The 25,441-nt window shown below is 45.2% G+C and overlaps 1 protein-coding gene across 1 annotated transcript; it reads left to right on the forward strand.

The window, feature by feature from the left end:
• CASTOR1 (cytosolic arginine sensor for mTORC1 subunit 1) lies at positions 1 to 25,441 on the forward strand. Its single transcript, XM_081842086.1, has 9 exons — positions 1 to 202; positions 6,431 to 6,501; positions 11,538 to 11,731; positions 13,236 to 13,368; positions 15,220 to 15,343; positions 16,891 to 17,004; positions 19,482 to 19,564; positions 20,846 to 20,940; positions 21,868 to 25,441. Exons 1-9 carry the CDS (start codon positions 90 to 92, stop codon positions 21,931 to 21,933), a joined length of 993 nt encoding a protein of 330 aa, XP_081698212.1. The 5' UTR covers positions 1 to 89; the 3' UTR covers positions 21,934 to 25,441.

Consider the following 25,441-nt stretch of genomic DNA (forward strand, 5'->3'; position numbering starts at 1 on the left):
CCGAGCGCCGGGGTTGCGATCCGGCCTTGCTTGGTGCGCCGCTGCCGCTGCCGAGACACGCGCTTCGGGCCGCCGCCGCCGCCGCCGCGATGGACCTGCGGATCCTGGAGCCCCGCGTGCGGGTGCTGAGCCTGGCTCGCAGCGGCCTCTGGCTCTACACGCACCCGCTGCTCAAGATGCTGCTGCTGCCCCAGCGAAGCAGGTGCCCCACCGGGACGGGGTGGCTCGGGGTCGGGTTCTTAGCGGCGTGTATCCGTGTCGTGCGTACGCACACTCGCGTGTACACCAAGGGGTTGAAGGAGGGAGGACGGAAAGGGGATGCGAGAGTCTCGAGAGGAGAAGGCTTCATTGAGCGAAGGTTGCCGAGCCCCATTTTATAAGGCCCGCGCACGTGTAGAGGGAGGTTGTGGGAAGATGGGCCAAGGAGGCGTGTTGAGTGTTGTGGACCGTCCGCAGGACGAAGCCCTTTGGGGAAGGGGCAGAATTGGTCTCTGTTAGGTGCGCTCACGTGCCGCAAAGGATTGGGTGCATACGGCGAAGTTGTGGGGATGGACCAAGGTGGTATATTGAACGTGTGGATTGGGGTGTAGCGGGGCACGTGCACATGTGGTCCAAGCGGTTGTGTTGGTGAGCAAAGGAGGTGTGTGTGTGGGTGTGTGTGTGTGTGAGAGAGAGAGAGAGAGAGAGAACTGGACTACATTCTTCCTCTCTCTCAAGGGATTGGGTTCCTCCGTGCGTGTATACGAGTCTACTAGGAGGTTGTGGGAATGCACAAACACAAGAGTGCATTGTTTTGAGTGCAAAGTGCAAAAGCCTCTTTTGTCACTGCAGGATTGGGCCCATTTACCTGAGAGCTGTAGGGAGTGTGTGGAGCGTTCTGAGTAAACCTTATTTGGGGAGGGGACTGGGTCCTCTGTGCTTGTACCAAGGAATCCTTCTGTTGAGCCAAGAAGGGGTGTGGCGTGGTGGCAGATGCAATCCTGACCCCACTTGGACATAGCAAGGATTGCCTCCAAACTCTTGCTTTGCATGGGATATTATAGGATACACAGGGTGCTTTGCTGCAAACTCGGTTCAGGGAATTACTGAAAACACTTCTGTTTCTTTATCTGGGTTAAATGGAGTGAGCCTTGTTTGGGCAGCAATATCTTCACTCAGCATCTTGTAACACAGAATGTGCTACCCTGTTTAAAACCCAGGGGACGAGCAGAACTGCCTCAAACAGGCAAATCTGCGGAAGGGACATTCTTTCACCTCTGGTGGACTTGTCCAAAAGTGAAGGCCTTCTGGGAGATGATTTATAATGAGTTAAAAAAGGTATTTAGGTATACCTTTCCAAAGAAACCGGAGGCCTTTCTTCTGGGCATTGTGGACCAGAAAGTGTTAAAGAAGGATAGAACTTTTTTTATGTATGCTACCACAGCAGCAAGAATTCTTATCGCAAAGTATTGGAAGACACAAGATTTACCCACGCTGGAGGAATGGCAGACGCAGTTGATGGACTATATGGAGCTAGCTGAAATGACCGGCAGAATCCGAGACTTGGGAGAAGAAACAATGGAAGAGGATTGGAAAAAATTTAAGGACTATTTGCAGAAACACTATAAGCTGTATGAATGTTAAGGAAATGCACGATTTAGGAAATCTTAGCTTCCGCAACTTTAAATAGGTGAATGGAAATCAAGGCACAAGAATTAGGAGGTGGAATTATGAAATAATTTTATTATGTTTAAATTTAAATTTACAAGAATTGGGACATAACATTTTGAACCTAGAAACATGATAAATTGAAAGATACAATAAGTTATGAAACAAGGTAACAAATTGCTGAAGTTTGTATTACAAAGAATGCAGGGTTTGAAGGTTGTGGGGAAGTCCAATTGGTTTGTTAAAAAAAATCATGGAAAGTTGAAGTTTCTGTATTTTCTCTTTTCTCTGTTTTCTCTCTTTTTCTTTCTGTATTTTGTAAACCTAATAAAAAAATAATTTAAAAAAAAAACAACAGGCAAATCTGGTCTCTGTGTGCCTCTTCTCCCAAACTTAAAGGTTCAAAGCTGGGGTGTTGGGTGAACAAGTAGTATTATTCCTGTAGTTACAGCGGACTATTCTTGCTGGCCTTTGAGCCCGTGGGACTCTGCTTCTTTCTCCTGTTTTTCAAAGCAAGCCTTTCAATGCCTCCAAATTGCAGGCCAAGGTTTTAAATATGTTCTGCTTATAAGCACTCCCACACTTTGTGATTGGAGTCAAATGTGGAAAAAAAATGTGTTTTTTTTTAATTAAAGGAAAAAAAAGGGAAATCCTCCCTTTTCTCAGGATTGAAAATGGACACCCCCCCCCCTACTTTTTCCTCCTACAGTTGGCTTGCAAAGGCTGGCAAAAACAACCTAACTAACACCCTCTGCTTACCCGCCTTGCAGAGAATAAGCAAACAATTACAGGGTGTTATTAGATCAGCCCTTCCAACTGGATCTCACAGTTGGCTGGCAGCCCCTCTGTTTCCAATATATATAAATGCACACAGGGGCTTTCTCTGCAATTCCAGAATCCAAACACATTGGGTGGGGGGACTCTTGCAAGTGTGGAACTCCAGAAGTCGGTCAGCACAGGGAAATATTTCTGGAGTTCCACACTTGCAAGAGCCCCCCCCCCCCCCGCTTTTGGATTCTGGAATTGGATAGAAACTCCCTGTGTTGCGCTGAGTCTTTCAGTTAAAGCAGCTGTTTCCGAAACAGGAGGTACTGACCCCTATAGGGAGTCACCGGGAGGTGGTGTTTTAAGGCTCCTGCTAAGTGACTTAGAATCAGAATTGTAGGGTTGGAAGCGATGGCAAGGGTCATCTAGCCCAACCCCCAGCAATGCAGGAATTTTTTGCCCAGTGCCGGACTCGAATCCGTGACCCAGAGATTAAAAGAGTCTCATGCTCTGCTGAGTGACCTATCCCAGATGTTGGGAAACTGGGTATCCCTTCGTCAAGCCCATCTATCACATTAAGAGTTTGCTGAGCAGTGAAGTAGTTAACTAAAGATGGTAATCTAAGCCTCTTATCTAAGACTTGCTAAATGATTGTCAGACTCTGGGAAGCTGGTATCGCTGGATCAAGCTTTATCAGTTGTGTTGAATTAATTAAATTTAGTTTAAATTGGATTGTGAATGAAGGCACGATTAACTGCTACTGTTTTGGATGTTATTGTGCCATTATCTTTCTTAGTGGGTCATGCAAAACCTCTATTCTGAATAATGCATTTTATAGGGTGCTGAATCATCGAGTTGAAAAGCATCATCTAGTCCAATGCAGGAATCTTTTGCCCAGCCTGGGGCTCGAACCCATGATCTTGAGATTAAGAGCCTCCTGCTCTACCAATGGAGCTATCCCTCAGGGGCACTGGGAATGAGTTTATGGTGGCTTGAAAAAGTTTGGGAACCACTGATCTGAAGCAAATAATTTCATTGCTCACGTTCTGGTTTCTCAGTCCCGTAGCCCAGCCCAGCCCAAATAGATCACATCAAGATTTAGTCTCCAACGCTGCAGTTGGGGTGTGTGAAGTTAGCCAAGAAATAAAAAATTTTCCAAACACCACCATTGTTAAATTTTTGGTCTCTTGACAATCAAGGGCTGTTGTTTTTGCCTTTTAAAATCCCGGTACTGCCCCAAGTTCTGTTAAAATCCTCAGGATTGAGTTCTGCCTTGCATAGGATCCCTGTGCATTTAAAACTCACCCATGCATTTAAAACTCACATGGAATTAGGAGGTTTCTGTAGTGAAATAATCTGAATTTCTTCCATGCAGAGTTGCGGGGAGTGGTTTTCTCTTCTGCAAAGTACCAATGGATTTACTGTAGTTCTACAGCAATCAGAACATTTATTCTCCATTCATAATATTTTACCTTAATTTCTTAGTATGTTACAATTTTAACTTCTCGGCTGTCAGGAGTTTCTGTTACATCTCTGAGGTTGCATCAGTGTAAACAGTGGTTTGTTTTTAAACTGTGTTTTGTTGAAATGGCACATAACTTGTAGCAACCCTCTAGGGTTTCTAAACAAGGGTCTGTCTTCCCTAGCCAGACCTGGAGATGCTGGGAATTGATGCTTCACTGTTGAGCTAACATCCCTTCACTATACTGAGTCAGACCCTTTGTCCATCTAGTTCAGTATTGCCAGCACTGACTGGCAGCAGCTCTCCAAGGTTTTAGATAGGAAATCTTTTGCCAAGGAGTCCTGTGTCTTCCCAGAACGATATCTGTACATTTCCAATCCTTTGGAGACTGTATGTGGTGACAGCAGTCACGAAATTAAAAGATGCCTGCTTCTTGGGAGAAAGGCGATGGCAAACCTAGACAGCTTCTTAAAAAGCGGAGACATCACCTTGTCAACGAAGGTCCGTATAGTTAAAGCCATGGTTTTCCCAGTAGTGATGTATGGAAGTGAGAGCTGGACCATCAAGAAGGCTGATCGCCGAAGAATTGATGCTTTTGAATTATGGTGCTGGAGGAGACTCTTGAGAGTCCCATGGACTGCAAGAAGATCAAACCCATCCATTCTTAAGGAAATCAGCCCTGAGTGCTCACTGGAAGGACAGATCGTGAAGTTGAGACTCCAATACTTTGGCCACCTCATGAGAAGAGAAGACTCCCTGGAAAAGACCCTGATGTTGGGAAAGATGGAGGGCACAAGGAGAAGGGGACGACAGAGGACAAGATGGTTGGACAGTGTTCTCGAAGCTACCAGCATGAGTTTGACCAGACTGCGGGAGGCAGTGGAAGACAGGAGTGCCTGGCGTACTCTGGTCCATGGGATCACAAAGAGTCAGACACGACTAAACAACAACAACAAATGTCCATCCGTCTTGGTAGAAGCAGAACTGAACAGTTACAGTTCTATCTTGGTAATCTTGGTAATTGATGTTGACTCCTGGAAATGTGAAACAGAATAATAGAATTGTATATAATACAGTTGGAAGGGAACCCAAGGATCATCTATAGGCTTCCTCAAACTCTGCTCTCCAGATGTTTTTTGGCCTACAACTCCCATGATACCTAGCTAGCAGGACCAGTGGTCAGGGATGATGGGAATTGTAGTCTCAAAATATCTGGAGGGCTGAGTTTGAGGAAGCCTGATCTAGTCCAACCCCCTGCAATGCAGGAGTCTCAGCTAAAGCATCCATGACAGATAACCATCCAACCTCTGCTAAAAAACTTCCAGGGAAGGAAAAATAGATGGGGGTCACGTTTTTCTCCCCTCAAGCTTTTTGTCGTGAGAATTGCACACGCGTCTGCTGGAATTTTGCAAGGGAGGATGGGAATGAGATAATGGGAAGAAAACTAGAATAAGCACGGCTGTAGCTCAGTGGCAAAGCATCTGCTTTGCTTGTAGAACGTTCCAGCTTCGATCCCTGGCATCTCCAGGTAGGCCTGGGGGGTGACCTGAAGGAGCGTCTCCACCCCCGTCGTTCTGCCCGGACGCTGAGGTCCAGCGCTGATGGCCTTCTGGCGGTTCCCTCACTGTGAGAAGTGAGGTTGCAGGGAACCAGGCAGAGGGCCTTCTCGGTAGTGGCACCCGCCCTGTGGAACACCCTCCCGTCAAATGTCAAGGAAATAAACAAATATCTGATTTTAGAAGACATCTGAAGGCAGCCCTGTTTAGGGAAGCTTTTAATATTGGATGAATTATTGTATTTTAGCATTTTGTTGGGAGCTGCCCAGAGTCCCCAGGTGGACGGGGTATTATTATTATTATTAGTAGTAGTAGTAGTAGTAGTAGTAGTATGCCTGAAATCCAGGGATAAGCAAACTTTTTCAACAGGGGGTTGGCCTACTGTCCCTCAGACCTTGTGGGGGGCTGGACTATATTTTGAAAAAAGAAGAATGAATTCCTATGTCACACAAATAACCCAGAAATGCATTTTAAATAAAAGCACACATTCTACTCATGTAAAAACACCAGGGAGATGCATTTTAAATAAAAGGGCACATTCTACTCATGTAAAAACACGCTGCTTCCCAGACCGTCAACGGGCTGAATTGAGAAGGTGATTGGGCTGGATCCGGCCCCCGGGACTTAGTTTGCCTACCCAAGTACCTAGAGAGATGCTGCCAATCAGTCCGGACTGTGGACAGTACAGAGCTAGATGGGCCAGTGGTCTGAATGTAATAGGCAGGTTCCTGAGTTGACTTTGCCTCCCATTAGCCAGCCATTAGTTGCCCGTAGCAACTGGCACTTGCACTAGGAATGATTTGGAAACAGATGCATGTGGAATAATATATCTGTAGCATATATATATATATATATGTCTCCCTTCAAAGCGCCTCCTGCCTGCCACACCTTGGGCTACTTGAAATTTCTGGGTGCTTTTTTCAAAGGCTAGCAAACACTCATGCAGTTGGCTAAAGATTTAAAAAACGCAATGCTGATTTTTCTTCTTCTGTCTTCCCAGGTGCAAATTCTTCAGCTTGACAGAGACTCCTGAAGACTATACGATCATGCTGGATGAAGAAGGCTTTAAAGGTACCAATGTCCGTCCTTTCTATGTGTTGACTCCCAGCGTGGCATTGTTGCAGTTTCCAACAGCTGTTGATTCAGTTTAATTTAGGGTTACTTGCATGGAGCTGCGTGAAACCCTCAAGGGGGACGTTATGGTGAAGGAAGAGCTTATACATGCCAATAAAAGAATAGTTGGGGCTTAAGTTGTTCCTTTTTCAGCCTCAGGGCCACATTCCTTTCTGGGTGATATTCCGGGGGCCACATGTCAGTGGTGGGCAGGGCCAGAGAAAAAAAATGGGTGGGAGCAATGGATGTAAGTGATGCCTTTGTAGGGTAGGCTAGTGTCTACACTCCTCCCACACCCCTCTCTCCTACATTGGCTGGAGGTGCGGGTTTAAGAAAAGATTGTTGCTAGGCAATCATGGAGGGTGTAAAGCAAGGCGGGAGAGGAGGCGGGGCCTGGGAGAGGAGGCAGGGCCTGGGAGAGGAGGCGGGGCTAGGGAGAGGAGGCGGGGCCTGGGGAGAATCCCAAATGCCAGATAGAGAGGAGTGATTGATTCCCCATCCCTGACTTAATGCAGTTTTCTGGGTTTAATTTTTGTCGCTTACCAAAAAAAAAGAGCATTTCTCTGATGCTGAAATGGCCCATCACAAGGTTATTATGCCTTTTGGGTCTTAACTGGCACCTTGGTTGGGGTTTACACTTAAGAGCATTCATACGCCACTTAATTTATTTTTAATTAAGAAAGAATCTCTTTGCATATGGTCTAAGAAAGCCGGACAATATATCCTTAGAACAAAAATGCGTTGTAAAACCAGTCCTATAAAAACACTAGTAATATAAAGAGAAAAATAAAACAGAAATTCTGAGGCTTCCGACGCGTGAATCGGAACCCAACCTTCTGGGTCAGTGAACGCCTGGACAAAAAGAAACGTGGGAAAAGGATTTAGGCCCTGCCACTGAGCCTTAGCCTGATTGGAGCAAAAGTTCATCTAGTCCAGGAAGCCCTGAAAAAAGGATGTTTTTTTAATGGCAGGCAACATCCTTTGATTGCAGACAGACCCTGATTCAATTTCTGGCATCTCCAGTCTTTTTTTTTTTTTTTTTTTTAAAAAGAAAAATATCCTTTCTTAGTATGAGATGCTGCTGGTTATAGCAGGTGATACTGGCCTGGAGGGACTTAACACACTGATATTGTAAGGCAAGCAGCTCCCTATGTGCTGTTGATCAATTTTGCCGGGTGACCCCGCCCTGGACTTAATTTTGAGCATTATCAAGAGATAGAGATTTAGAGAGAGAGAGAGTGAGAGAGTGAGAGAGGAAAAAGAAAATCTCCCTGCTGTTCTCTGCTTTTTCCAAGTATAGGAGGGAACAGATGGAGAGCAGATGTTGGTATTGTGCGTCTGTTTTATTTACCCCATGGGGAAGAGGGAGCAGGGCCACAGGAAGGGAGATAGGAAGCCGCCCCGGTCACTGCTGACAACAGCAGCTTTTGTATAACTGCTTCCTGGATGCACTCCAGAATGGCTTTGGCACGACATTTTTCAGAGCGGATGGAAGGTGTGGCCTTCCCAAGCTGTGATTTCTTTTGGTGTTGTTCCCATGGAAAAGCAACACACACACACACACACACACACACACTGGTCCATTGGAGTGATGCATAAATGTGGCTACCTGGCTGCTTGTGTGAGAGAAGCTGGAAGGGGCCAGGCAGGTGAAGTCTTGGTTTTTACTCAGCCAAGGGATGGTTTGGGGTTTCCCCCCATTTTATTTATCTCCTATACCGCTTGATTGTAAAACAAAGAAGCAAACCTCGGAAGAACTTGCAGAAAGAAGGAAACAATAAAATTACCAGTAAAAAGAAGAAGATATTTTAAACAATTTTTTTAATCAGCAAAAATAGATCAAAGCACCCAACGTTCTGTGTGCCGTCCATGTCCTGATAGAAATGCATAAACAAAAATATTTTAAGCAGGCTCCAGAAAGAGTGCAGTGAAGATGCCTGCCTGGTGTCAAGTGGCAGGGAGTTCCAAAGTCTGGGTGCTGCAGTACTGTATGATGTATAGGCAACCTGGAAAGGCCACGGGGAGGGGGGGGGGTTCCTTTTCTGGGATCTCCAGTGTTTAGCCTTCTCTCCAGGCAGTGACAGGGATTTACATAACCTTTGATAACTTGCCTCCAAGATGTTTGCTTTCATTCACACCAGATTCTCTTAAAAGGGCCATTCTGACCTCCCGCCCCCTTGGAAGTTGAGAGCAGCTGATTTGCCAGTGCTTTTTTTTCCCTCTAGAAGTCTAGAGATGCAGTTTTATTCTCTGGATAAAAAGCTCTCGTGCTTTCTTGGTTGATTTTTTTTTTTTTTTTTGAGAAGTCCTTGCTCTCATTCCCAGGATTTCTACAGCCTGGTTGGCCATTGTTCTTCTGAACGACTCCATCCTGTTTCCTTGGAACAGAAACCCCCAAAAGGCCCATTTGAAAGTAACCCTTTGCCTTCCGTTGTGCAGCAAATGACACAACAGCTTTGCTTCCCACCCGCATCGCCCCCTCCCTCCGTATATAAATGTAGATATGTGGTTGTGCCTTGACACCCAAGCCAGATGCGCTTTGTGCATTTCCCATGGCATGAGAGGGGGAGCAGGAACACCTTTGACACCCTTCTGTTGAGTTCCTCATGGTCCTACCCCTATCTTGTGTTGCGTCTGAATATCTGCAACGACTGAGGGCAAGTTAGAATCTTAAGATTCTGAGTTAGAACCTTGGGTTAAGTAAGGTTCTCATTTAGAGCATTTAGTGCAGGGTTCTAAACTGGAATGCTCTTCCAATAAAGATTCAGCAGGTATCTTCTATATCATCATTATCATGATTATCAATATGATTATGATTATGATTATGATTATTACTATTACTAAATTTATTACCTACTCTTCACCAGCAGGCCCCATGGTGAGTTACAGCAATTTGAAACTTAAAATTAAGAACAGTTAAAACAGGTTACAGCCACAAGAATTGGGTGAAAACACACACCTCAGATTTTAACACCTGAGAAGGTCTGTAATAATAATAATAATAATAATAATAATAATAATAATAATAATAATATTTTATTTATACCCCGCTCTCCCCAGCCAAGGCTGGGCTCAGAGCGGCTTACAAGCAATAATAAAAACAAGTTGAATGATTACAACTTAAAAACAAAATTAAAATACAACACTAAAATATTGAAACATTAAAATATTAAGATGCAGCCTCATCGCAGGAGGAGAAGGAAAAGAAAAAAGAAAGAGAGGGAGGGAATCAAATTGGCTCCAAGCCAAAGGCCAGGCGGAACAACTCTGTCTTACAGGTCCTGCGGAAAGAAATCAGATCCTGCAGGGCCCTGGTCTCATGAGGCAGAGCGTTCCACCAGACCGGAGCCAGAGTTGAAAAGGCCCTGGCTCTGGTTGAAGCTAATTTAACTTCCTTAGGGCCCGGGACCACTAGGGTGTTGCTATTTATGGACCTTGAGGCTCTCCGTGGGGCAGAAGGAGGCCATCTCTTGGATATTTGTAAGTGTTAGAACCTTGGGTTAAAGTTCTGACTTAGAACCTTGAACAGTGCAGGGTTCTAAATTGTGGGCTGCTCTTCCGTTAGAGATTCAGTCTCTTCTATGTTAAGCCTTTTAAAGTTTTGCTTATGAAGGCAGATTGCTGGAAGCTGCCGGGGCGGGGGGGGGGGGGAGTGCTGTTGTGTTCGGTTCTTGCTTGCGGGTTTGCCATTGTGAGAAGAGGATGCTGGACTTGAAGGGCCAGTGGTCTAATCCAGCAGCCTCTCCTGTTCTTCCTCCTTGTGTCTTTTGGTCTGGTTGAGCAAAGGCGGTTCATATCTTCTGAATTAACCTCTGGAGTAGCTGAATCAACAAGAATCCTTGTTGGCCGAGAACGCCATGTACTTGCTTCCCTCCTTGACTGGGGACTGTTCCAAGCCCCTTTTTGGCTCTGCTTCATTCTGGAGAGAGAGAGAGAGAGCGCTAAAATCTCTGCTTAGAGGGACAGTTTGTCTTAGGTGGGAACGGGTTTGCCAAAGGCATCAGAGCCCATTGGCATGGAAGTGGGGAGGCAAGGGGCTTGGAGTCTTGCAGTAAACTGCTGCTCCTGATTCCAAAACCTCATTGGAACTCAAAATTCTGTGAAGTTCCCTGGATCATTTTAAAATAAGAGACAAGTTTTTTTATTAAAAAAAAAAAACAAACCAACAACTTCCATGTAAAAACTGTAGCACCATTTTGTTTATTTAATTAAAAGTCCCTCTAAACAGCTTAATATTTTTTTTAAACATTCCTAAGTGCTACAGACTGTGCAATACAAAAAATATGCTCATTTTGGGGTCACCACCCTGTAATATTCAATAGGATGCATTGCTGCGAGTAGAATTTCCCAGATCTACGTAACCTTTCAGGTCTGTGCAAGGGGATAAACTTGGTTGTTTGGACAAAATAAAAAAAATTCCTTCCAGTAGCACCTTAGAGACCAACTAAGTTTGTTATTGGTATGAGCTTTCTTGTGCATGCACATTTATTCAGATACCATGAAGAAGATGGTTGTTTGATGGTTGCTACTAGGGGCTATTAGGGGCTACTGCCCCATTTGCTCTGCTTGCCAACCATGCCATCCTGCCAACCCCTTTGCCAACCACCCTTCCCCTACATCTGAGCAACCCCCCCTTCCTTAAACCTTACCCACTTCCTTCACTGTCTTTTCAAAGCTTGACCAAAGCCCTACCCCCTTTTAAAGCTCCACCCCCTGCTCGCTAAAGCTCTGTGAAGTGCTTGCCCCCCTCCATTAAACAGCTCACTTAGGCCACCAGCACTGCTCACTTGCTTGCTTGCTTGCCTGCTTGCTGTCTTATGTATATAGGAAGATAAAGAGATTTAGTTCAGGTTTTGACCTGCATAGACAGTTGCATGTAATATTCATCATTTTATCTGACAAACAGAAGTTGTACTTCATCGGTAGTATTCTATCTTTTTGGAGGGGGGAGCACGAAAACAAATCTTGGATCTCCCCCCACCCTTGTCTTCTAGAGCTGCCCCAATCTGAGTTCCTGCAAGTCGTCGATTCCACCTGGCTGGTGCTCAATGTCTCATCCAACGGCAGCGCTTCCGCTAACCTCCAGCCTATTGGGGTCACCAAGATCGCCAAGTCGGTCATCGCGCCACTGGCAGAGCACAACGTCTCTGTGCTAATGCTCTCCACCTATCAGACAGACTTCATCCTGGTGAGTCTTTTGGGGTGACACCCCCCCCTCATCCCCAGGGGAGACAGTTGACAATTGTAAAGGGAGGAGGCCACCTGAGGAAGGGCTGACTCTTACTGGTTGAGCCCTTTGTTTCCCTAAAGGCCCGAACTTCAACCTCCAGTATCTCTAGATACAATTGGGACTGCGTGCACATGCTGCATTTAATGTGCTGTGATACTGCTTTAAACCATCATGGCTTCTCTCAGAGAATTCTGGGAGCTGTGTTTTGTTAAAGGTGCTGAGAGTTTTGTTAGGAGGCCTCACATAGCTACAATTCCCAGAGCTCCTTGAGAAGAGGGATTGATTATTATTATACCACTTGGAGGATTGTAGGGGGTGTCTCCTAATGACTCTCAGCACCCTTAACAAACCGCAGCTCCCAGAATTCTTTGGGGGAAGCCATGATTGTTCAAAGTGGCGCCATAGTGCTTTAAATGTTTGGTGTGAATGTGGCCGAGGAAGAAAAGACCGTTTTCTTTAATAATAGGACAGTGGTGGAGAATTGGCTTCAGGCTGAGGGCCGCATTCTGTTCTGGGCAACCTTTTGGGGGCCACATTCCGTTCTGGGCAGTGCCCGAGGTGAAAGTGGGCAGAGCAATGAATGTAAATTTTACCTTTGTACGGTAGGCTAGTTTCTGCACACACTCCCACCGTCCTTCTCTATCCTCCACTTGGACAAGCAAGAGGCATGACCAGAGTCTAATGACACATTCCAGCCAGGCAGAACCACTCAAGGAGGGCAAGAAGCAATGTCAATGTGGGGTGTGGCCGAACGCCATATAGACAGACTTAGCAGGCCACACTTAGCATCTAGGCCCGAGGTTCCTAACTCTTGTCCTAGGCTGTTCATCTTATGCATAATAAAAGGAGATGCTCCTAAGGGCACCAGATGAAGAAGAGAAGAAGAGTTTTGATTTGATATCCCACTTTATCACTACCTGAAGGAGTCTCAAAGCTGCTAACAATCTCCTTTCCCTTCCTCCCCCACAACAAACACTCTGTGAGGTGAGTGAGGCTGAGAGACTTCAGAAAAGTGTGACTAGCCCAAGGTCACCCAGCAGCTGCATGTGGAGGAGCAGGGAATCAAACCTGGTTCACCAGATTACAAGTCTACTGCTCTTAACCACTACACCACACTGGCCAGAGCCAGAATTCGAACTACAGACTTTCAGCCTCTTGGGCCACCGCCAGTGGAGGCTGGTCAATTAAGGCTAATGGGGCAGTGCCCCATCAACCTCAGCCTGCCTTCTTACAACCGATGAAGGGGGGAGAGCCTGCCTGTCAGTTTCCTCCTCCTCCTCTGTGTTCCCCTTGTAGAACTCAGCCAGGAAGAAAAGGATGGGGGACAAATGCTCAAACTGGTTGGCTCCCCTTGCCACTGGCGCCACCTACTGTTGGCCTCCCTGCCTTCCGCTCTACCCATCCCAAAGGGCACCAGCTGCCGCTCTGCACCGGCGACGACCTTGGTTCTCTTCTCTTCCAGGTACGGGAGAAGGACCTCCCTGTCGTGATCCACACCCTGGAAGGCGAATTTGATATTTACAAGGAGGTGAACGGGGAGCCAGTCCCCGCAAGCTGTGACGACGCAACCAACGGGTTCCTCAAGCCAAAGCAAGGTGAGCTTTTTGGAACGAGAGACAGCCTCTGTAACCTTATGGCCTCCTTTTGGAGGCTTTGAAATTGGATTCCTTGTCTCCACCGCCACCCAGTTTTATCAAAAATATGTCAGGCCAGTCCCATGGGGACAAAGTTCATCCATTGTGTTGATGCTCGGAGGAGAAGAAAGTATCTTTTTGTTTTGCTTAGACAATAGCGGGGTTGTGCTTTAACCTTGCAAACAGCAGCCTTGCAAACAAAGCTGTGGGAGCTGTTGGCTGATTTAAAATATATTTTTTCAGTCACCACTCTCTTAGTAGCATCACCAAGAAACATTTAAAACTGTAGTCCCTCCCCCTTTTTTTGGTCATGCCCCACCTAAGCATCTCTAAAATCCTGGTGTCCCCCGCCCCCCAGTGACATATACCATATTTTTTCCGTGTATAACACGCCCCTGTGTATAAGACAGCTCCTTCTTTTTTGGGACTACAAATTGAGAAAATGGGGGGAGATTGCCCAGAGTATAAAATAACCCCAATTTTTTTTGCAGAATTTTTAAATAAAAAACCTAGTCTTATACACGAGAAAATACGGTAATTCTTATTATTCGAAAAGTGAACTCCTATTCACGTGGAGGAAGCCTAAAGGGCCATTGACTTGGTTTAAACCAACTTCCAAAGAACATGGCACCCATGAAAGAGAAAAATAAAAGAACGAAAGGACAGGTGAAGTACCGAGGAAGAAATCACTAAGAAATTGTTGCTGTATTATTATTATTATTATTATTATTATTATTATTATTATTAGAGATAGCACAGGATAGTACACACCCTGGAAATGATCTCTTTCAGCTTCTGCCTTCTGGAAGAATGTATAGGGTTATAAAGCCAGGACTGGCCGCCTTAGAAACAGTTTCTATGCAAATGCAATTCTGGTTCTAAACGTAGCATAAGGGGTCTCTATAGTATAGTGTATTTTAAATGGGGTTTTAGAGTTAGTTTTTAGGGGGTTTTAAATGTTTTATGTAGTTTTGTGGTAGTTTTATGTAGTTTTTCAATTTCATTGTTCCACATGGGACAATGACAATAAAGATATCGTTATCATTATCGATATGAAAAAATTGCAAATAAAGTTTCAAAACGTATAATAGAAAACTGAAATGCATAAATATAAAATAATTTTAATGCAAGCTTGTCCTGTAGTACTCTGATCATTTTAATTACTAAAATAAAAGGTACCTAACAAATTCAAAATACAATTTGAGCTCACCTCAAGATAAGTAGACTTAAAGTTAGTGAGATCCTTGCGCTTCATGCCAGCTGCAGACAGATTTTATATTAGGCACCAATTTAATCCGCTTCAGTCTCAAGTCTCCTCGTTTAGTGATATGCAGTCGGTTATTTTCTTCTTGAATTACCCCCCTTAAAAATCAAATTGCTGCCCTGTGGGGGCGGGTGCCCCACATTGAGAACCACAGATTTAATACATAAAAAACTATAAATGTAAAATTGAGCAGGCAGTTAAAAGAATCCAGTAACCAAACTCTATGGATCTGAGCAGCGCTTGAAATTCTGACACTCGAGATGTGGACGAATGGTGGGTATTAAATTATAATAACAACAACAACAAAATTCAACTTTGTTGGATGTCTCCAAATTCTAGTGCAATGAGAGAGGGAGAAAATAAAGATGGCTGTTAGCCAAATGGGCTGTTGCTGCAGGTGTTGTGCAAATGCAGTTCAGCCCTGCTCCTCTGCTTGGAAATTCTCCTGTCATTGCCATGGCATTTCTTTGTCTGGTCCAAGCCAATCCCTTGGGAATTCTGGCTGTTGCCGTGTCAGGTGTCTTAACACTTTTGTCTCTTGTCCTTAGACGTGAACCCCACTGTCCACCCTGTGCAGAGCCCCCAAAACAGGTTCTGTATCTTGAGCATCTCTCCGGACTCCTTGCCCGCCATCGCCACAATCCTCATTGATGTCCTGTTCTACTCACACAGGTAAGAGCACAGCAGAGGTGTAGCAGACACCAACCATGTTCTGCTTTCTGTGCAAAGATCAAAACTTGTTTGGGGGGCTTCTGGTTCTGCTCTGCCTTAGTGGAAGCAGGCTCCATGACAGTGGGGAGTTCATTGGCAAAGGAAAAACAAGGATGATTGAGGGTAATCATCCTTGCAAATTCTCCCCAAGGACGGGGGGAGTGGGCTTCACTCGCAGTTTGTCTTGGTACCTGGCTCTCGGTCTGGCATGGAATGTGGGGGGCAGGAAGGCGCTAAGTGTAAAAGCCCTTTGCCTGCCGAAAATCAACGCCGCCATTAAGAAGCAGAGGTTTTCCTGTTAGACCTTAATTGGGCTAAAGTACAGGCGCGTGCTAGAAGAGTTGAGATCACAAACTGCAGAACAAACCAATTGCAAGGGCTTTAAGGTTTGCATTTGAGATAAGACTTCATTCGGTGCAAAAGACGGCGGGGTGGGGAGCCTATGGTTTCTTTATTTAAAGTTTTCTTTTCTACATTTATGATTCGGCAACCCTCCTCTGAATGTTAGTTCAAATTATATTTATAGAAATGAGGATGGAAGAAATTGGATTATAAATATGGAATATAACATCAAACGGAACGGTGTGTATAAAAAAAGGAAAAAAGGAGGGAAGCTCTATTTTGCAAAAGGTTTACGGTGGAAACTTAGAGCTGACTCTTCCCCATCCTTTATTATTTATGGAGTGAACTGAACAATGCTAAGAGGACTTGGAATTTAATTTAATTGGAAGTATAATTGCTCCTATATCTTCAGCTGGAAGGAAAGATTAAAGGAGTCTGTGAACTGCCAAGAAACTGATAGGGTTCTTTATTGAGTCATCTGCAGTTCGACAGACCTCTCTTCTTCCCAGGCTGAGAGGGAAAATGGTGACAACAGTTTCTCTACTGGGACAGAGTGACTTTTGCAGCTGTTGTTAAAGTTCTCTCTGCAAAACAATGAAGCATGGGACAGAACGATTAGAAACTTCTGGAACAACAATGGGATATCAGCTCCGCCCAAGACATGACGGATAACAGCAAAAATCGGGGGAAAGAAAGCCATAATATCTTACAAGGACAGGAAGAAACACCATGGACAGAAGAATTGCCACACACAGGAAGAACAAGGATATAGTTTGAATTCCTCATTTGCAATCTTATAAATCCAATTAATGTGTCAACATGAATAGATGTTATTAATATTGCAGTTGTTGTATAACGGATCATTATTATGACTGGAATGTAATTGAAACTAATAAGATTTTAGAACACAGAAATAAATAAAACCATCAATTCTAGCACCCAGGGGGCCCCACTTTAACTATATATAATTTGGTATTTGAATGATTGGTATTAATAATTGTAATATAAATTGGTATTGTTATAATGAAGCTATTATTGGACTGTAATTGAAAATTAATAAAAATTTATGATTACCCCGCCCTCTGTTTTTTAAAAAGCTGGTCAGTTAGTGCTACTCGTCCTTTATTTTGGCAACTCATGTGTTTTTCCCTCACCCCATTTTTCAGCCCCACAAAAGAAGCTGCTTCAGCCAGCCAGGACCTCGACTCCATTACTTTCTTTGCCTTTTCGCTGATCGAGGGGTACATCTCCATCGTCATGGATGCTGAGACCAAGAAGAAGTAAGTGCCGTCAGGTAGACAGCTTTGCTGCAGGTAGCAGGAAAACTTTTATTAAATTAAATGTTTTCTGAGAGTAGGGCTGCATTCACATTTATTCCACGTCCCTAACGTTTCCCTGACTCTTAATTATATTTGAGCTTTTGCATGACTTGGAAGGCGCTTCTGGGAAACGTAGCAGAACATTATGGAATCAGCAACATTGAATGATATTCATTGTTGTGCCTTGCTAGGCCCTCTGGTGTAAATGTGTGGGATGTAATCCACTGGAAGCAGTCAAGTACAACATTCCTTGTTTTCCTAGAGTGGACATGCAAGCGGATGTTTGTCCCAGCCAGTCAAAACTTCCTGTTCCTCCTGGCCTGGAGCATCCTTCCTTGCATGCGACTAGTGGGTGGGCGTGACCTTTCCAGACCTGGTAAAAGGACAAGGCATCCTGCCACTCTCTTTCTCTCTTCCATTTTCCTTTTGTCCTGCGAACTTCCTGGTATGAACTGCTGGCTGCCCCACAGGTTATCTCCCTTATGGGATAAACCTGTTAGTATAAGTTTGTAACTTTAAGCCTTAAGCCTGCCTTCAGCGATCACACTGTGCTCTGCCTGATCATGAGCAAACTTTCTTTTTATTGTTTATGAATAAGACTGTGGTGTCTTTATTCTTTTAGGAGGGATTCCAGGGGCCTTACCAGGAAAATATTAGAACACATTTCATCTGGACAATCCAGATTTAATTGCGTATTGTCTTAAGAAACTCACACGAGTTCGCAACTAGTTTTCTGCTGTGTAAAGGGGAATGTAAACTCTGCTAAGTGAAGGAACTTGCTAGCGCAAGTTAGGAAGGATATTAATATTAATAACAATATATCCTCTTCTGCCACCCTGAACATTCCCACAAAGTGAAATTTAGCACAGCATGCCAGTATATCAGTCAAAAGTCTTACAAGTTCCAGTGTTCTGAGAGAGGGAGAAAATATCTTCTCTGTCTGCTCTTGCCTTGCCATGCATCTTTTAATAAAAAGTTCTACAGTGGTACCTCGGGTTAAGTACTTAATTCGTTCCGGAGGTCCGTTCTTAACCTGAAACTGTTCTTAACCTGAAGCACCACTTTAGCTAATGGGGCCTCCTGCTGCTGCCGCGCCGCCAGAACACAATTTCTGTTCTCATCCTGAAGCAAAGTCCTGAGGTACTCTTTCTGGATTAGCGGAGTCTGTAACCTGAAGAGTATGTAACCTGAAGCATATGTAACCTGAGGTACCACTGTATCATGTTCCCTCTTACTTGACTTTTCTCTAAACTTAAAAGTCCCAAACTTTGCAACCTTTCCTCATAGGGGGAGACTGCATCATTCCCTTGATCATTTGTGTTGCCCTTTTCTGAACCTTTTACAAACTCTGCAATATCCTTTTTGAGGTGAGGGGACCAATATACTGCATACACAGTATATTCCAAGAAGGGTCACCAGTGTTGTCTTTCACAAATGATGGCAATGTGCCGTGCCAGTCGAAGCATCTCCTGGTGGGGGGTGTCTGTCAGGGCAGGAATCCCCTTTCTTGCTTGAAAGCCCTGCGACAGCACCTTGTAGTTTGCCTTAGGAAATTGCCCACTGCTGTGTTCCTAGGGAATTGCTGGAATTCATGCGGTGGTTTGGCTGAGATTTCTATTTGTCGTGTGGCAGTCTTGGGATAAAGGGTCATATCCATGCAGCACCGTAAAAGGACAGATAATGCACCACAGTTCCCAGGGTTATCTGGTTAAGCTGTGTGCTTTATTTATTTTGGATAATTTTATTGTTTATTTAACATAGTTGTTACAAAATATAAGCAAAATGTTACAAATACATACATGCATATATATTTCAAATAAGTACATATATATGAAAAAAGGAAGAAAGGAAAAAAGAAGAAAAAAATAAAGAGAAAAAAAAGAAGACATAATGTTGGAACAATTTCTTCCAAGTTTATTCTACAGATATCTCAACACGTATGAAAATAATAATAGAATTTCATTGATTGACTTCCATTGCTTACACTGCACTTCCTATATACATTTTAAGCAAGATTGTATCTGTTGTTCCGTATTTTCCCCATACAATCTCACACAAATATTCTAGTCAATAAGTTTTCTAAATCTCTCATAAATATATTCTAAACACAACCAGTACCTTGAATTTAATCCTTGTCTACATAGATAATCATTTAAGCATTTCCATTGTTTCTGGATTACATTTTTTTGGTTTTTGTCTTCTCAAATCGGTCAACCTTGCTAATTCCAAGTATTTGCATAATTTATTCAACCGTTCTTCTTTGGTTGGGATATAAGTATAAGCCGTGTGCTTTAAATGTGTGGTGTGGATGCGATTGTGCTGGTGTGTTGCTGTGTGCAGGAAAAACTGAGCCAGAGGGCGGAAAGCACAGACCGTCACTTGGATGTGGGGCTTTAGAAAAGGTTCCTGGTGGCTGTGACTAAATTCTCTTCTTCCAGGTTCCCCAGCGACCTCCTGCTGACCAGCTCCTCAGGGGAGCTCTGGAGGATGGTGAGGATTGGTGGCCAGCCCCTGGGCTTTGGTAAGTGTCTGCATCCTCACATTCTGAGCTCTGCTTTTCCTTGTGGGCGGCGTTACTGGTAGCTGCAGGGACGGATGTTGTTTTTAATAGTATAAGATGCTAGCCGTAAAGTACAGCCTTGCAAGTGCTCAGTTACCTGATCGCCTGTGGTGAATTAGAATTTCCTCCAGGCGAGCAGGCAGTGAGATCTTGCAAGAGCTGACTCTTTCTGTTCCCTTCCCTTTTAAGCCACACTTACCTGTACCAGGCAGGGACACGGGTGGCGCTGCGGGTTAAACCACAGAGCCTAGGACTTGCCGATCAGAAGGTTGGTGGTTCGAATCCCTGCGACAGGGTGAGCTCCCGTTGCTCGGTCCCTGCTCCTGCCAACCTAGCAGTTCGAAAGCACGTCACAGTGCAAGTAGATAAATAGGTACTGCTCCAGCGGGAAGGTAAACTGAGTTTCTGTGCGCTGCTCTGGTTTGCCAGAAGCGGCTTAGTCATGCTGGCCACATGACCTGGAAGCTGTACGCCGGCTCCCTCAGCCAATAAAGCGAGATGAGCGCCGCAACCCCAGAATTGGTCATGACTGGACCTAGTGGTCAGGGGTCCCTTTACCTTTTTACCTGTACCAGGTAAGCATGGGTTATCTAGTAAAAATGTGTTCCTTGTGCAGCTGGTGCAGCCTTAGTGGGGCTATTTTAAGAGCTACCTTACCATGTACACGGTATATATAGTTTGTATATTTTATTGCTCTAAGCTGCTTTGAGACCAACATGATGAAAAGTGGGATATTATATATATGTCTATATGTGTGTGTGTATTTAAATAAATAAAATAAAACATTAAGCCAATGCTGGAAGGTAGGTATTGGCTGTCATCTTATAATCAATGGGGAAGACATCCAAACTATTCTGGGAGCTGTAGTTTGTTGCAGGTGCTGAGAGTTGTTTTGAGGGCCCTATTCCCCTCCCAGGGCTACAGTTCCCAGAGTGGTTTAATGGTCAGTCCGTCCTCACAGGGAATTCTGGGAAATGGAATTCTGCGAAACAGGAGGGGAATAGGGGTCTCCTAACAACTCTCAGCACCCTTAACAAACTGCAGCTCCCAGAATCCTTTGGGGGAAGGGGAAGCCAGGACTGCTTAAGTGGTATCATAGCGCCTTAGATGTGTGGTATGCATGTGACCTTTGCTGCCCAGCGCACATGCTCGCGCTCCAATCAGTGCTTAAGAGAAGGGGAGGGATTTTCTTACTCTTTTTAAAAGGGCGCAAGTTTATCACCTGTCTTCTTGCCTCCCCAGACGAATGTGGGATTGTGGCTCAGATTGCCAAACCTCTCGCCGATGCAGACATCTCTGCGTATTACATTAGCACCTTCAACTTCGACCACGCCCTGGTAAGTCGGTCAGGCTGTCTTTCAAATTGTGAGCAGCTGCCTACCTATTTTTATTTTTCAATGATCATTTTAATGTTTTATTTAGAGGCCTTGTTCATTTGTCTTTTGAACTAAAGCAGCATATAAATTTTGTTAAATGAAAAAATAATATTCTAAATCCTCTTTGAGTTGTACTGCAGGGAGGAGATGCTATTTGGTCTGGCTGGTTTGCTACTGTTGTAAACAAAAATTGCCCTTTCCCCTTATGGAGTATCCAAGAGCCCATATAGAGTCCTTACATAGGTTCCCTATTGGTAGGAGAGAATAACAGAGGCCAACCAGAGAATATTGAGAAGCAAAGCAGCTAGTATGCTTGATCTTTATTGATCTGTTGCAACAGGGTGCTCCCCTCACCCGCAGGAGAGAGGAGGAACCCAGAAAAATGGTGTGCAAGGCCTTTTGAAATTGCCACCCTGTAGATCAAGACACCCCCAGAAACATCATACATACATCACAGAAGGGGTGTAACCTTAGACCACCCCTCAGGTACATCACACCTACATCACAGAAAAGGCGGTCTAAAACAGAAATTTGAATGTTGTTTTTCGCCTGTTGTTGTTTATCTCCTGTCTGGCAGGTTACTTGATTGGATACCCTGGGGAGCCTGGCCAATCTTTTGTAGTGATAAATACTTAGTTCCTGGGCCATGTCACAGGCTCACACCCTATTCAAACACAGACATACCCTTAAGACAGGATTTGTGAAGGAAAAGACAATGGGGAGGCTTTCCCACTTTGACCTTGCAGAGAAAACATTTGCTCAGTTTAGGAATCAAAATGGCTTCAGGTCGGTCTTCCTGTGCTGATCTATGTACGTATAGTTATGAACATAACCATATATCTAAGACCTCAAAATTCCTGTCACACTACCCTTCCCCATCTCTTCCAGGTTCCAGAGGATGGCATTGATAACGTCACCCAAGTGCTTCAGACACGGCAGGAGAGTGGGAGATAGCCCCTTGGCTCAGTATGTACGCCGATTTCTGCTGCGCCTGACACCTGGTGTTCCCTGGAGCAAGGCGGAAGCCGCTTGCCCTGAGTGTGAGCCGAGCTGTCCTTTTTTCACAGTGTTTTCTTGGAAACGTGGAGCGACTGGTGCGTCTCCCTCCAGCTGGAGGAGAGCTGTTGTTCCTTTGCTCCCAGGAGGGGAGCCCCAACCTGTGCCTTATCTAGACACTCCCCAGAACCCGGTGAATCAGTTCCGATTGCCTGCGTCAGACTTTGGTATTCTCCAAACCCCGCTCTAGCCTTCCGGCCCTATCGTTCGGTCCTCGGCCTTGCTGTATCTAGAGCCAAGGAGGGAGATTCCTTCTCCTGATGGGCTTCTGGAGAATCTCTCCCCCCCTCTTTTTTGCACATTACCTGAGCTTCTCCAATAGGAAGACAAGCCTGGAACTTTTTGTTGTCGTTTTCATTGTGGTTGCTAATTTGTTGGAATTGCACAGTTTACTTCTTATTTTGATTTTTTTGATCCACAGTGCTAAGATTGGGAAATAACTGGGGCCATTCCTTGTTGAGGTAGTTGGCAAAAGACACACATTCACACCACAAGTTTAAAGCTCTAGGATACCGCTTTAAACAGTCCTGGCTCCCTCCAAAGGATTATGGGAGCCGTAGTTCATTGAAGAGTTGTTAGGAAGACCCTCTATTTCCCCTTCCAGAGCTGCATTTCCCAGAGATCGCTGGGGAGAGGGATTGACTGTTATCACTCTGAGAATTGTAGCTCTGGAAGGAGAATGTGTGTGTGTGGGGGGGTGTCTCCTCCAATGACTCTTACCAAACTACAGCTCCCATAATTCTTTGAGAGAAGCTAGGACTGTTTAAAGGGGCACCACAGGGCTTTAACTGTGAATGGTGGGACTTTGGCCTAAGTGATTGATCATCATCAGGGTTTTTTAAACTTTAACCTTCCGCCAAGTTCCCATTTGTAGGTCACTTGACCAGTGGCTGTTTTGAGTACCACTGATGCACGTCCTGCGCCCTCTTTGCTTTCTGCTGGGACAGTGCCCCCCGTTTTAACAGTATTAAGGCGACTCTCATTTCATGTTGCTAGGTTGCCTGGAGCTGATGGGAGCTGGCATCTGTCAGCATCTGCGTGCGCCCCCCATGCATTAAAAGACAGGATACCTCGTCAGATCTTTGAGCTGGAGGAGGGTGAGGAGAAGGACTTGAGCAACGCCCCCCCCCCCAATTCCTCTATTTCATGTGGCCTTAAAACCTGAGGGTGCCTTATTGTGCTTTATCATGAAGCATTTATATACTTTTTACAGAATAATGATGTATGAAGTTAGTCACATTCCTCTCGCTCCTCCTTCCTTTGGGCTACGGGCGAAGGAGCTCATGCTGGTACCCTGAGAAATTTATCACCCTCCACTGTGTGTTTGATTTCATTTTATTTTGGGGAGGAGGGGACAGACAGACAGAGGAGCAGCTGGGCCAGCAGCCCAGTCAAAGGGGCACCCGGTGCCAGGACCAGAAGGAGGTGGGGTAAGCTGGAAAATGGGTTGGTGGTGGTGGGGATCCTATTTTTGGTTGCCCCCCCCCCCCACAGAAGCTGCTCCGAACAAGTTAAAACTGGTGCCCATAGCTCTCTCCAGCTTATTCTGCTGTGTATGCAGATCCAGCATGGAGCGGCTTGATTTGGGTTTGGGGTATTGTTTGTTTTGAAAACAACCAACGCCAAACCAGCTGAAGAACTCCATGATGGAGAAGGGGTAGTTGAGATCATGCAGACCTTTGGAGCTGTTCCAGATGGCAGGTGCTTTGTAAGGAGGGTAATGCCAAACCTGAGTTGCTGGGGTTCATCTCAAGGAAAAAGGCACCCTCATTCTGTTCTTGTTTGGGTGAGAGCCCTTTTGTTTCCCCAAAGAGAACCAGCCAGGTGAAAGGCATTGAGGGTCCTTGCCTGCTGAAATGAACTCGCTAGGGAACCAGAGCGAGCTGAAGAATGCTGCCTCACTTTTTGCTTTGGGTTTTTTTTTGGGGGGGGGTGTTGTTGTGCTGGGCCTTGGGCAATCAGAAGTGCTTAAATGTGAGCCTTTGGCAAGTTCTCGACCTTTCCTGGGTGCTAACTTTTTGAAGCAGCTTTGAATGTAGTTTTCCCGGTTGTGATGGATCAGCCTTACATCACTGGAACTTTCTAATTTGCAAGCTAGCCTAAAAGGAACCTATTCTGTTTGTGTTTCCTTTTAAAATATATATATCTAAATAAAGCAGGTTGCCAGTACAGTCAAACCTCTACTTACCACCTTATGGTTGTTCCATGTCGCAACCGCGGCAAACCCGGAAGTAACCGACGGGTTTGCCGCCATTCGCGCATGCACAGTAATCGCAGTTCACGCAGAAGCTGCGGTTGCCATTCACACATGCGCAGAAGTGGGCGATCACTGCTTGCGCACAACAACACCTCTCCCAGCGACCTGTTTCAATCTCCGGACGGACGTCCAGAACAGATTATGGTCGCAAATAGAGGTTCTACTGTATCTGGGCCTGCTAACCAAGTGAAGTGCAACCCCTTTATTTGGGGTAAGGTCTCACAGCTACTTCTGGTTTCAGGCTTACTTCAGGAAGAGCTTTAGGAAAAGGCATGGCTGTCTGTCATTTGCACAACTGGGTTTGTACGGTTGCCAATTAGCTAGAGCTGACTGGGCATTGTCAGTCTCTGCCCAAGAGCTGCACGATGTGTTTCCTTTATGCTTTTCCCCTTTGTGGCCACCTTTTTGTTCATCCCTAGCCCTCTCACCTGGCGCATAGGTGAAGGGGAAGTAGCACAGCTGTCAAGTGACACTGTCTGTGCTTTCTCTAGGCTATGGCAAAGGGCTAGGTCTCAACAGGCAGCCGCAAAGGAGTGGTGGGAGCTGGGTAAGTCTAAGAGGGTAGGTTTGATCAGGGCTGGAGTCCTTGCCCTCTGGGTGGGCTGGCCCAAGCCCTGTGTGCCTGCCCTCCAGAAGGATGGTGTTGCCCTCATTTCTCTCCACCCCACAGAGCCTGAAATAGACCCTCCCAGTCCTGGATTCCCTTTATGCCAGTTTATACAGAGAATGAAGCTTTTTGCAGACACTAAACCCGGCCTGAGAACTCCTACGCAGCCACCCAGCACCGCTGGAAGACTTCTGGCAGAATGCAAGGGAACAGAGACCTGTGATGGCATCCTTTAAGTTTTTTTTTTCAGTATTTTAATACAGGGCTAAGAATAGGTGTGCTCAGATAAGGAGATCGCCTCCTATGTAGATCTCAAGAAAGCGAAGGGCTCTCATAGGGGGGTAACTCCACAGCTACTGACATTCCTCATTTTGGCTGCTTTGGACGAATTACCCGGTGAAACTTCTTTTCAACACTACACCAATGAAAGCCAGTTTGCGTGCCGCGAGAATGCAAAGTCCTTTACATTATTTGTGTGTGTTTGTGCGTGTGCGCATAGTTTTACATTTTGTCAATAAAGGTCATTTATTTCTTGCAAATAA

The sequence above is a fragment of the Podarcis erhardii genome (assembly GCF_964252035.2).
Source record: "Podarcis erhardii genome assembly, chromosome: 15".
Taxonomy (NCBI): Eukaryota; Metazoa; Chordata; class Lepidosauria; order Squamata; family Lacertidae; genus Podarcis; species Podarcis erhardii.

Excerpts from the sequence above, each read along its gene's own strand:
- CASTOR1 (XM_081842086.1), top strand. The coding sequence starts at position 90 with ATGGACCTGCGGATCCTGGAGCCCCGCGTGCGGGTGCTGAGCCTGGCT. Across the intron at positions 11,732-13,235 it reads ATCAGACAGACTTCATCCTG|GTACGGGAGAAGGACCTCCC; the intron begins GTGAGTCTTTTG and ends CTTCTCTTCCAG. Across the intron at positions 17,005-19,481 it reads GATGCTGAGACCAAGAAGAA|GTTCCCCAGCGACCTCCTGC; the intron begins GTAAGTGCCGTC and ends CTCTTCTTCCAG.